General features: G+C 45.5%; 1 protein-coding gene across 2 annotated transcripts in view; it reads left to right on the top strand.

Moving 5' to 3' along the window:
* The window catches only part of KANSL3 (KAT8 regulatory NSL complex subunit 3), a 40912-nt gene extending 27828 nt beyond the window's left edge, over positions 1-13084 (top strand). The window contains exons 16-23 of one of the 2 annotated variants that reach the window (XM_069494203.1): positions 233-424; positions 893-977; positions 1383-1513; positions 2535-2644; positions 3064-3286; positions 3625-3758; positions 9496-9546; positions 11531-13084. In XM_069494203.1, coding sequence (XP_069350304.1) covers positions 233-424; positions 893-977; positions 1383-1513; positions 2535-2644; positions 3064-3286; positions 3625-3758; positions 9496-9516 — 896 coding nt within the window. In that variant the 3' untranslated portion in view covers positions 9517-9546; positions 11531-13084. Of the gene's footprint in view, positions 1-232; positions 425-892; positions 978-1382; positions 1514-2534; positions 2645-3063; positions 3287-3624; positions 3763-4898; positions 5776-9495; positions 9547-11530 lie in introns of those variants that run through there. The other variant, XM_069494201.1, reaches the window with a different exon arrangement.
* Positions 13085-13313: the final 229 nt, after the last annotated feature.

Below are 13313 nucleotides of genomic sequence, written 5' to 3' on the forward strand. Positions count from 1 at the left end.
AACTCCAGGTGGGCATAGAGCCGTGTTTAGAGAAGGCATGGTTAGGGCCCCTGTGGGCGGGGCCTGAGGGGGATGGGCTTAAAGCATGGGCGGTCTCCTTTGAAGTGTGGCCCTGTACTTGGGGTGTTTTTCCTGTGTGTTCTCACTCATGGCCCTGCCTATGCTAGTTGATTGGTAGTATCTACTGGGCTATTTTGGGTTGTGGAGGCTCTCACCTCAGCTTATCTCTTAGTTCCCATTTCATCGGAACCAACGGAGGAAGCAGAGAAAGAGGATCTTAGGGTCCAGCTGAAGCGACATCATCCCTCAAGTCCTCTTCCTGGCAGTAAGACCTCCAAGCGACCTAAGATCAAGGTGTCCCTTATTTCCCAAGGGGAAACAGCTGGAGGGCCTTGTGCTCCTTCCCAAGGAGGAGCTCCAGAAGGTGAGTTTCTCTTGGCATGTTTAAATAAGAACTGACCGAGCTCTCCTGGGGTACACAGCATTGCCCCTATGGTAGCTACCTGCCCACGACTCAGCCTCTGCCTCACTGTGAGAGGTACCTGAAGCAAAGAAGGCACAAGATTGCACACACAGGGAAGGTGGGCAGTGCCCTCGCCTGAATGAGGACCAGTGAGGCAGAATATGAGAGGAAACTGTTGGGTCATTCAAAGCATCATATGTTTTGTTCTTTTTGGGGGGGCGGGGGATTCAATTGAAGATAATAAAATATTCCAGAAAGTTTAGAAAATACAAGGAAAAATTAACCCCAACTCCCCCTACTCTAGCGTGGTTCTTTTTTCATCTTCCAGTTTTTGTCCATAATATCTTGCATTTAGCCTGAGTTGTGGAACCTGGAAAGGTAGGGGCCAAAGAGGACTAACCAGTGGCCTTGGGGTTTTCTCTTTTGCAGCTGCGGGTGGGAAACCTATCACCATGACACTGGGGCAGGCTTCAGCAGCGGCCAAGGAGCTCACAGGACTTCTTACCACGGCCAGGTGAGTCTGTTTCTTGGTCTTTCTCTGTTTCCTTTTTCTCTTTACCCCTTTTCTGAATCATGTAATGCTTCAGGAAGATGATAGATTCTGGATTCTTTCGCTTATGGGAATATGACTTCTTTCTGATTGGAGTCTTTGTCTTTTGGGTCAAATCAGAGTTCATTTTTACTTAAAGATTACAAAGTATTTCCTGGCTCTTACTCTAAGGCCTGAGATCTTTACTTTAGGCCTGACTTGTAGAAGGACTAGAGGCTGGGTTCAGAAGGTAGGACAAAGAAACTGAAGGTTCTAGCCTTGTGTCCACTGCTGAAAGACTTGCTAGGCCCCACTCTGGACTTTCCTTGTATTGCTAGGGTCTGCTGCCCTCTGACCTTTGGATGATGGTGCTCCTTTCCATGTCTCTAGGTCGAGTGCTTCTGAAGGTGGAGTGTCAGCCAGCCCAGCCCCGTCAGTGGTGGCAAGCAGCACTGCGCCCAGTGCTTTGCACACAATCCAGAGCCGCTTGGTGGCCACTTCTCCTGGTAACTCCCTCCCAGGTATCTTGCAGCCCAGCTTTCTCCCCTCCTAACAGAGTCTTTGTTCTTGTGCTGGAGGGGGGTCCTAGGAAAACATCCTGGAGCTAAAGGATGTGCCTCTGGGCCTTACAGTGGTCATAGAGGCTTGATGTGAAGCTGGAACTAGCTTGAGTGGGGGGATTCCTTGGCCTTTAAAGTGAGTAAATGTCCCAGTCGGCAGGGAAGGGAAGGGAAATAGCTGATAGGAGATGTATGTACAGTCTTCCCTCTGTATCCACAGGGGATTGGTTCTAGGACCACCCACCAATACCAAAATACACAGATGCTCAAGTGCCTTGTATAAAATGGCATCATATGGTTGGCATTCTGTATCTGCTGGTTCCATAGCTATAGGTTTCTATGTGTGGTTGGTTGAATTCGTGGATGTGAAGCCCACAGATATTGGAGGGCCAACTGTGTTGTGTTCCATTTTGGTGTTTAAACATATATAACTGAATAAAACTGGAAATGGTGCTATACTGGGCATTAGCAGCACAAGACATTTTTCTGCCTATACTTTCTCCAACCCCCGACCCTACGTTGAAAGGCTAGTTGCCTGAGCCCAGTGGGGCTGAGGCATTGCAGATACCCCTCTCCTTAGAGAGGGCCTTCCTCTTTGCTTTGAGGCCATTGGACTGTGTAAGGTGAAGCATAAGTTAGGTATTTGGAATTCTTCAGGCTTAAAAAGTCCTTTTTCCCTGGAAAGAAAGGGAACTTAGATTTCTTGAAACTGTAAAAAATGTAGGACTGGTGGTTTGGAGCAGGTTGGGATGTGCAGAGTGAATCCAAGGCAGTGTCTGGCATAGTACCTTTCTTCATGTGGCATCCAGTGCGTGCACACCTGCCTCCAGAGACCTTCCTGGCATCTTTCTGAGGGCAGGGAAATGTCCAAGGGCAAGAGCATTGGTGTTTTAGTTGGTAGTGAGGGTGGGTGAGTGTGGCTGTTCTTGGGATACTTGCAAGTGATTGAGCCTGTGCCAATGCCTGTTATGTCCTCTCCTAGGGGCCACGTCAGCCAGCAGCCTCCTCCAAGGCCTCAGCTTCAGCTTGCAGGATATCAGCAGCAAGAGCTCTAGCCTCCCAGCAAATCCTTCCCCAGGGCCAGTCCCACAGGTGCACATCTGCTATCCACTGGGTTGGGCAGGTGTGGGGACAAGGCCTTCTCAGTTTAGTTGGTTTTGGCAGGAATACTGGGTCTGGAATACGTGGGTCAAGGACACACAGCCTTCTAACTATTAACACATAGCCAGGAGCTGCCAAAGGTTAAAGTCCACTACTTACTTTGTGACCTGGGGCAAGTTTCTTGACCTCTCTGTTTCCTTGTCTGTTAAATGAAGTAATTATAGTATTTCCCTCATAGATTTGTCTCATGGATTAAGTAAGATAATGTATGGAAAATGCCTGGAAGAGTACCTTGCATGGAGTAGGCACTCAATACACGTTAGCCTTTATTATTATGCTGTGGGCCCTCCAAACTCGAATGTTGCTGTTGGGCGACAGCTTCTGATCACTTGGGCTTGTGTGTCCCACAGGCCACCAGTGTGAAGTTGCCCACCCCCATGCAGAGCCTGGGTGCCATCACCACGGGCACCAGCACCATTGTCCGTACCATTCCTGTGGCCACCACTCTCTCCTCCTTGGGTGCCACTCCTGGTGGGAAGCCCACAGCCATCCACCAACTGCTGACCAATGGGGGCCTCGCTAAGTTGGCAAGCAGCCTCCCTGGCCTGGCTCAGATCTCTAACCAAGCATCAGGTGAGTCTCTCATGAGAACTGTGGGGACTCCCAGATCTGGGATCTTCCCCCAGGGCCTTCCCATCTCACATGGGCAAGGTATGATGTTGATCCCAACTGCATAGGGTCCTGGCATTGACCCTGGATTCAGCTGTGTGGACCCCACGCCCCAGAGAGGTCGAGAGAACACAGGCTGTTTCCTGTTGCCTTTCAGATTGACTGATAGGGCACAGATGGCCCAGCTGGGGAGGAGGCCAAGGGGGTGTGTTATGTGGGGAAGAAACTCTCCAGGAAAGGAAAGCCTCAACAGAAAGTAGAGGCTGTGACCCCAAAACACTGCCTCTCTCTGTCTCTCTCAGGCTTGAAGGTCCCCACCACTATTACTCTGACACTCCGTGGCCAGCCGAGCAGAATCACCACGCTGAGCCCCATGGGCTCAGGAGCAGCCCCGTCTGAGGAGCCCACCTCCCAGGTGCTGCCCTCCAGCTCACAGGTGAGTCTGCCTGGAAAGATGGAGGACATGGGCTCCAATAATGAGACGTTTGGGGCCAGGCAACCAGCTACCTGGAGGAGCTGCCAATGCACTGGACTTGTAGGCAAAACAGATTCAAATTTGGACTCTGAAGTTTGTAGCTTTTTAACTTTTTGAGCAAATCACAGACCTCTCTGAGTCTCCTCTTCTGTAACACTCCCTGGATGTTGTGAGGATTAAATATGTAAATATGTTCAAGTGTGTAGCAGTGCCTGGTATTTAATGTTTTCATTAACTTTCGCTCTCCTTTCATTTTTCCCTCCCATTCTTGGTTTCATCATTTAGAGGTTGTGAGTAGAGGCTAGGTGGCTAATACTCTTTGTTTGACTAAATGGCTTTCTAGCACTGTGCCTTCCCAGATCTTAGTGTTCATTGCTGTCTTTTTAGGGCACAGCTAGGTTTTTATAGCTCCTACCCAGAAAGTCACCATTAGTTCCTCTTAGCTGATCTGATTTCCATTGTGATCTTTTCAAGTAAAATATTTCTAATCTTAAACTGGTGCTCTGAGGAGCCACCCAAAGATCAAGGGTTAAGCAAAAAGATAAAATAAGTTTGAGTCCAGTATGTTTTTTTTTTTTTTAATTTTTATTTTTTGAGACAGTCTCGCTCTGCCACCCTTGCTAGAGTACAATGGCATCACCATAGCTCACTGCAACCTCAAACTTCTGGGCTCAAGTGATCCTCTTACCTCAGCCTCCCAAGTAGCTGGGACTACAGGCGCACACCACCATGCCCTGCTAATTTTTCTATTTTTGGTAGTAACGGGGTCTCACTCTTGCTCAGGCTGCTCTCGAACTCCTGACCTGAAGCGATTCTTGCACCTCAGCCTCCCAGAGTGCTAGAATTACGGGCATGAGCCACTGCGCCCGACCTTGATTCCAGTAGTGAGTGTACTTTCCTTCAATATCCACTGTTCAGCCAAGACCTTTCTGTGTGTTGGCAGGGTGCTGCGCAGGCTGCGTGACTGAAGGCCTGGCCGGCCCTGTCTTTATCACCACGCCAGCCCACCTGGGAACTGGGGTGCTAGGTACTACTGGCAGGTGACAGTTCCTGAGCCATTCCAGAAGCTCTTCTGTCTCTTCATCTTTCCTCTTAGGGTAGAATACTGCACAGAGGTCAGCACCTGACATTCATTGGGATCATAGCTACCCTTTTTTACAGAGGGGTGGAAGTGTTTTTATTTTTTTATTTTATTCCTTGTTTTTTTAATTACAAAAGCGATTATGCTTATTTTAAATAATTTAAACATAGAAATAGTATAATTTAGAAAGTGAAAATTTCCCGTGATGCTACTCCCAGAGATGATATTTGCTGTTAATAGCTTGATATGGATTCTTCCAGATTTGTGTTCTTATACAAAGTACATTATTTTATTTATTTTGGGCAAAAAATGGTATCACAGAGTATGGACTGTATTGTAACTAGCCTTTGTTTATAAGTCATGTTGTGGCGTATTTCCCTGTCAGTTACGTAGAGACCCTATTTATTGCTTCAGAGGCTGGCTAGTCTTTCACTGGGTGGATGTGGGAACGTGTATTTCACTAACACTTCCTGTTAGGTAGATAGTTGAGTTATGTTTTGTTTCTTGATGTAAATAATGCTGTGGTGAACACCCTTGCTGATTTTTTTTGTAACTCTGGGAGCATTTCTCTTGCCTAAAGACCAATAAGTGGAGGATATGTGCATCTAATAGCTGGCTAGCTGCTAATTGCCCTTCAGAAAGTTTGCTAATTTACAATTCTAGCCACAGTGATGAGAATATCTGTATTCCTATACCTTTGTCTGTTGTGGAAATCAGTTTTTTTAATTTTATCAATCTGATGGGTAAAAAATGAAAGTGTATTTTTCTGATTACTTATGAGATTAAGTCTTTTATGAATTGTGTGTCATATTCTTTATTTATTTGATTTATAGCAGCTCTATATATTCAGATGTTAATCCTTTATCTGTTCAAGTTGCATATACTTTATTGCAGTCAGTGACTTGTCCCTTTTTTTTTTTAATTGAAGCATTGAATGCTTTTAACTTTGTTTTGTTTTCAATATATTTTATATTTTTATTTTACAAAAGTAGATGTCTTTTAACTTTTATTTCTGGATCTTTTATCATACAGACATTTAAAATTTTTATGTAGTAAAATCTTCAAATATTTCTCTCCATTGCTCCAAGGGTTTGTGTCTTAAAAAGCTAGTCCTTCCAGCAAAGACCACACTGTAAAAAGAAAAAAAAGAAAGAAAGCTAGCCCTACCACAAGAATATAATCTTTTCTCTATAATTTTAATTATGGACCGGTAGGGTGGCTCACGCCTGTAATCCTAGCACTCTGGGAGGCCGAGGCGGGAGGATTGCTTGAGCTCAGTTCGAGACCAGCCTGAGCAAGAGTAAGACCTTGTCTCTACTAAAAATAGAAAAATTAGCTGGGCGTGGTGGCACGTACCTGTAGACACAGCTACTGAGGAGGCTGAGGCAGGAGGATTACTTGAGCTCAGGTTGCTGTGAGCTATGACGTCATCACTGCACTCTAGCCAGGGCAACAGAGCAAGACTCTGTCTCAAAAAAAGAAAAAAATTGATTGTGGTAAAATATACATAACATACAATTTACCATTTTAACCATGTCCAAGCACATAGTTCAGTAAGTAACATTGGGCACATTCATGTCAATGTGCAGCCAGCCCCACTATCTATCTCTAGAACTTTTCTGTCATCCCATTCTGAAACTCTGTCTTTCTGTTTTCTTATAATGCTTTTCTTTGTTTCCTTTAGTTCCTTAGTCCTCTTGTAGCTTAGTTTTGCATACTAAGTGAGGTAGGGATGAGTCCATTGAAATCCACTGCTCTTACATCCTAAATTACTGTGCCCACCTGGGCCCATTCTGTAGCCTGCATCTGTCTATTCCTATGCCTTACGTTATTGTTTGATAATGCAGATCCTCAAGGAAGTGTCAGTTATTCTAGTTTGCTAAGATCATCTTTATTTGTTTCTTTTCTCTTTATAAATAATAGGTTTAGAATTTTGTCCATTGCCCTTCTAAAATCGGATGAGATGAACCAAGCATAAACATTTTCTTTTGTTTAAAATGATGAATTACTTTCATAGGTTTTCTAATCAAACTGGATTCCAGGTTCAGTGGCTTTTTTAGTGTGTCCTATTCTTTTTTGCACATCCCCTAATTTATTTTCATTGTACATACAAAGGAAACAAGACCCTATCAAAAGAGAGCAAAATGAAAAAAGAAAGAAGCCAAGTGTTGCAAAGGAAAAGCATATCTATTCCTTCTGTTAATATTTGCTCTTTGGCCTCTATGTTTATTAGTAATATTGGCCTTTAGTTTTCTTCTTCACCCTCCAACTTGTGTATGTGTGTGCTTTACTTGCTCAGGTGTATAAAAGTGACGATTCAATTCTTGTAGAATGAGATGGGAAGTGTTTTATTTATTTTTTTTTTCTCATACTCTAAAACAATTACATAGTATAGAAATGATCAGTTCCTTGATGGTTTGGTGGAAGTGACCTACAAAACCATTTGGGCCTGTTTTTAGGCTGTCTTCACCTTTGCTGATGCCATGTTGACTGACGCACAACTAGAACACAGATCTCTGCCACGGGATAGCTTCCTCCTATGTCAGGTGGTCTTCCTGGGCTTACTGTGGCCTGGGGAGCTGGTTAGTGTTGAGGAGATAGTAGAGGTAATTGAGAATCCTCCCTTTCCATGACTAACTTGAAGCACAGATTACAGACCAAAGTCTGGCCTTCTTTCTACCTGATGCGGTTAACATGAGATTAGTTTTCATTTTATAAAGTGGGTGTGTAATTACTAGCACGAGTCTAGTGGTGATTCTTTTCTAACAGGCAAGGAGATGTTACTAGATTAAGGCTTGCTGACTAGAAAGCTTCTAATGGTTACCTCAGTGTTGAGACTGCCAGACAGTATACGTTGAGGAAAGAGTGCTGGACTATGGGTCAGGCCATCTGTTTTCAACCAGCTGGGTGATCCTGGGCAAATCACCTAACCTCTCTCGAGGTCTTTGGTTTTCTCATCTAGTCTAGTGAGGAAGTTAGCTTAAGTCAGTGATTGTTGTGGTGGGATTAGTAGGGGCTCAGAATCTTCTCAGGCTTTGGGAACATGAATTTTTAAATGCTGAGAAACAAACTACCCATTTTTTGACATTTCTGAGACAACTGGAAGTTTGAACACGGGATAGTTGTTGATATTAAGAAATTGTTAACCTTATTACTTGTGATAATGGTATCATATTTAGGTTTTAAAGAACAATCCTTTTTTAGTTGGGGGTTACACACTGCAATATTTATGGATGGAATGAATTTTATTTTATTTATTTATTTTTTAGACAGGGTCTTGCTCTGTTGCCCCGGCTGGTGTTGAGTGGCATCATCATAGCTCACTGCAACCTCAAACTCCTGGGCTCAGGCGATCCTCTTGCCTCATCCTCCTTTGTAGCTAGGACTATAGGCAAGCTCCACCACACCTGGCTAATTTTTAAAGTTTTTGTAGAGACAGGATCTCACTATTGCCCAGGCTGGTCTTGAACTCTTGGGCTCAAACGATCCTCCTGCCTTGGCCTCCCAAAGTGCTGGTATTATAGGCATGAGCCACCATACCTAGCAAGGATGGAATGAATTTAAAAAGAAAAAAGGTTATATATACCAACTAGACTTCTTTGAGGCCTGTGCAAGTCATTAATTATTTTATTTCTGACACTATTATTTACTATGTGTTTCCTTTATGGGAATGGTCTATTGTGTACTCCTTACAGCTGAGAAGCTTCCAGGAAGAAGGGGAGGGGAGGGACCATGTTGTGTCCTGGATCAGAGTCCAGAAAATGGATTCCTTGCCTGTGGTGACAAGATGTTTTTCTTCTCTGGCTCTGTTGTCAAGCTGGCAGGCAGCACCTCTAGCTATCCCTGAGCTAGGGGGCTCACTCTCAGGTGTAGTCACAATCAGAACAGGGTGATCATCTGTGCACAGATGGGCAGGGAGAGCCCATGAGGTTCTGATTGTCAGACCCTTCCTCATTTCTCCCTTTATGTGTCTTCCATCTTCCCTCCTTTACTGCCTCCTCAGAGACCTCTTAGGAGTTTCCCAAGGGTGAAATCTAGAAAAGAGGGGAAAGCCTTGGTGGAAAAAGCCACAGCCTCTCTACTGTGCTTCCTTCTTCCTAAGCTGTAGGGCTCAACAATTGATGGCTTCCTCCACACCCCTATGTGTCTAAGACCTAAAAAATTATGTTGTCAGAACAGTTGTGGAAATCTTCCCTTCAGTTCTGTAGCACTTAATAGCTCACTATTTTCTTTTCTCTGCATTCCCTTCCTGTCCTTGTATGTAATAAAAGCTGACCTTTATAGTTGAACGAATATTATACTGAGGTGCTTTATGTAGATCATGTCATTTAATCCTCACAACGACCCTGGGAAGTAGGTGCTGTCATCTGCATCTTACAGGAGGCTCAGAGAGCATAAGTCTTACCCTAAAGTGGTAAGATGAGTCTCTGACCCTAGAGTTTATATTCTGTTAACCACTTGGCAGCTAGAACCCATGTCCTTTTGTATCCAGTTTCTTCCCTGTTGAGAGTTACTTCTTTGGAATAAATTCTCAGGAGTGGGATGATGGGATTAGAGGGTCTGGATGTGGTAACCTGGCAAAGCTTTGACCCTTGTTCACTACCTCTCCTGCCACAGCGCCTGCCCCCAGCACCGTGAAGATGCCGTGTGATATGTCCTTCTTACCAGGTTGGTGATGGCTGCCTCACGGTGGGCCCTAGACACATGCGTGGTTCTGCTGAGCTCTCCGTGTGTCTGAAGACCTCTTTAAGACAGTCATTTTTGCCTCTCTGCCAACTTTCTTCAGGGTTGGGCCTTTGGGTCTTCAGAGAAACCGTGAGGTTAGGTGATACGGCGCCAGCAAGGGAAGCACTGTCCTCTAGGATCTGCAAGTCCGGCTCCAGAATCCGCAGCCTCCCCAGCAGACCTGGCTGTGCACGGATCAGAGTACACTTCCTCCCCTGCTCAAGCTGAGGCTTGACGCTAGTGTCAGTGTTGGACCGAGTACTGCATTTAATGAAGGAATTTCCTTTCGGAAGTCTGTGCTACCCCGTGTGTCCAGTTGAGAAGAGATGTCCACATGGTCTGGGGCTGCAGGGGTTAGGATTGAGAGCCCTTGCTAAGGACTGAGCTCATCCTGGCTTGCTGGCTGGTGGTTCAGAGCCAAAAGGGATTGTTTTAGATATCACTGTTGCCTTCACTGAGCAGCCGTAGGAGAGTGTTTCCCATGCAACTCCCTGTCAGAAACCACATCAGATACCGAGTAGCCTGCTGAGACTTGGGAACTTAACGATTTTTGTGTTTTATAATGAAGGCGAAGAGAACTGTGCTGTCATCCTTCAGCCCCTTTGGCTCACTGTAGATGGGGGAAGCCGTGGCTGCCAGGAGGTGAAAGCTGGCCCCTTTCCCTGTTTTAACATGCTTTGGGCAATTCCTACATCCAGAGAGTTTTCAGGTCCAGATAGGCTGGACAAGAGGAATGGAACAGCAACGGAAGTGGCTTAAAGGATGTGCCAGTAAGCCCTGTGGTGAAAACAATTTGGGCTTGGGTCTCTGCATCTGGCACCTAAGGAACTGGTGATTCTGCTGGAGATGAGAAGAATTTGCCAAGTCAGAGGGAAGAAAGCTCAACCCCTGAAAGTCCTGTCTCCATTGCCTAGAGGTGAAGTTGGGAAAAACAAGCTACATAGTATCTTGGTCTTTGCAGGAAGCTTAGGGCATCAGAATAACAAAGTTCATGGTTCACTGTTTTTGTTTCTGAGACTTTTTGTCTTTTGACCTAGAAGTGGGAAGATTATTGGCAATGATTCTACCGTGCAGGGCTATTGCTACCAGCCTGAGCCCTGTAGGTGGTAATCTCTGGAGAAGTGGTCACCAAAGATGGAGCTCTGAGCTTTCTCATTCCCTCTTCACAACACTTGTGTGCAAAGGTAGTTTGAGATTTATCTGAGAACTTATCCTCCAGAGCAGACTTCCTTCCCTTCTATAATCTTTCCAGTCAAGGTGATGCACAGGGCAACCCAAGTGTGATCTGCTCAGTGTCCTTTTCTATAGGCGGACGGCCCACAACATGGCTCAAATTGTGGTCCAGGGTCCTGACCCACATTGCAGTGTGTATCTACACCAGGCCCCTTGTGTTCAGTCCAGTCAGTGGTAGCCAGGAGGGAAGTGCACAGTGTGCAGGAATCTCAGATGAGGCCAGTCAGGGTGCTGCAGGTAGGAGGCTGTGTGATAGGAGTAGAGGGGGACCCTATACCATACCTTCCCTCCCTGACCTCCTGAAGAGCTGGTCTCAGCAGTAATTCACACAGAATTAGGCTGCATTTTTGCATTAGCTGGTAGGTAACTTTCTGAAATTTCTGAAATTCAAGAGGTATTTCATAAACTTGAGGAAGGTATGAAATTTGAAAGAGGCATCCAGGATTCAGGGGTTTGATAGCTTTACAGATAGGATCATAACACGCCAAAAGATCAGAGGACAGTAAGGCTATGAGGCTATGTGGAGCTTTTAGGAATCATTTAGGACAGACAGAAGGTCCTAAACAACCCATTCCTGACTTAGGAAAGCAGCCTAGACAACACTGGAGGGGCTGCTCCTGAAAGATGCTGGCCAGGTGTATGCTGGGGTCAAAGAGAAACTAACAAGTTGACCAGCCTTTGTGGTAAATCCTAGTGCGCCTCCTGTGGATGACTTCCTAAGGCTTGGGCTGTACACCTCGAAGAACTCCAGAACTGTGGAGGAAGGGGAGCTGCGAGAACATTGGTGGTTCTACAACTTGAGGGACCGGCGAATGGGGGAAGTGGTTGAAGTTTATCGAGTCATTCTCCAATTCCCTTCTCAAACCACACTTCTTGAATAAAAAAGGAAGCTTTACCTATCTCATAGCAGACCTGGAGTCTATAACCTCAGAAGGTGATACCATTGGTGGATAATGTAGAAGGATCAAGAAGGCCTTAAATTCTTGGATGACAGATGGATGTTGATGCCTTATGGAAGATGTCCTTGGGCTTTGAGAAGAGGTCACCGAGGGAGGAAGACCTTCTGTCTACTCTTGGTCCCAGCACTAGAACAATCTTGGGCTGGATGGGGTTATAGAGCCGAGCCCTTATGGCAGTTCTGTTCTTACCGTTAGCAAAAACAATTAAAAATTAGCCAAAAACCACCTTTAGATTGCTTCACCTTGTTTTCAGTTGACTTCTCATGTGTATTCTGATAACTACCCAATGAAGTGGGCACAGAAAATATAGCTAATATTTGCTAGTGATCCTCTCACTGATGCCGGGTGGTATGAGATGGGTACTATAATTCCCTTTTTACAGGTGAGGAAACTGAGGCACAGAGGAGTCACACAGCAGAAAGTGGCAGAAGTAAGGACTGGAACCCAGGCAGCTTGATATCAGAGTCTGTTCTACTCTGTGCTGTTCTGGGGTTCTGAGACGGGAGACTGGAAGTGGAGATTAGCCCAGGCGGTGAGGAGAGGGTGGCTTGGCCTACATGTGACCCCTTTCAGTTTACTTCCCACCAGGCCAAGAGTGAATGATGCTCCTAATGTGGGGCTCTTGGCTGGGCCTGAGTCAGGAGGTGGGGTCCCTCACCCTTGATGCTGAGAGAGTAGTATCCTTTTGCACATCCCATACTTCTGCTGCCCCCCCAGTAAATTAATAAAGACTTAGAGATGAATGAATGAAGTCCAACCTCCAGATTTGTGAACTTGTCTCTAAGAGGACCTTCCTTTCAACCCATAAATTCTGGGCATTGGAACCCTCTGGATGGAGCCATCCTTCTGGTAGACTGCTTGGAGTGTCCGGTACACCTGGGCACATCTCATTACTGTCCCTTAGTAGAGACCTGTTGCACTCTTTCCCTCCCTCTCACCTCTAGTCTCACTGACTCAGGTGGGCCAGATGAAGTAAGATGAGGATTAGATTGCTTAAATGACCGCTGTCTTAAATTTCAGGGGCAGGGCCATAGCAAATGATAATGCAGACAAGTCTTTGTTACCGTATCTCCGTTTCAAGCGTATGTTTTAGTCAAGACTGATGGTGGCAAGTAGCAGAAACCCATCCATTCACCAAAGTAGCTCTAAAGGGGAATATTCTCTCAATGGGCATTCTTACAGACAAGGGGCGTCACAGTTTTTGCTGCTTGCCTCGTGACTTCAACTGGCTTGGACTTGCTGGGAACCAGTTTTGATCCCGTCATCACAGGACTTTTCAGCTGCAGAGCCCTTCATGGATGGCCAGTCTCTGTCTTTCAGTTCAAATTCTGAAGACAGCCTGATTGGCTCAGTCCCACTTGTAGGCTGGTTCTTCTTATCCCTTCCCTCCCAGTCCAGTAATAGTGTCCAGAGGATGAAGTCACGTGTTTCATATTATTACCTTTCTAACAGGAAGCAGAGGGATTAAAGAACACAGACACTGTTGGGCCGTTCAGATAAGTTTGTGTTTTTAACTTG

The sequence above is a fragment of the Eulemur rufifrons genome, chromosome 19, assembly GCF_041146395.1.
Source record: "Eulemur rufifrons isolate Redbay chromosome 19, OSU_ERuf_1, whole genome shotgun sequence".
NCBI classification, from domain to species: domain Eukaryota; kingdom Metazoa; phylum Chordata; class Mammalia; order Primates; family Lemuridae; genus Eulemur; species Eulemur rufifrons.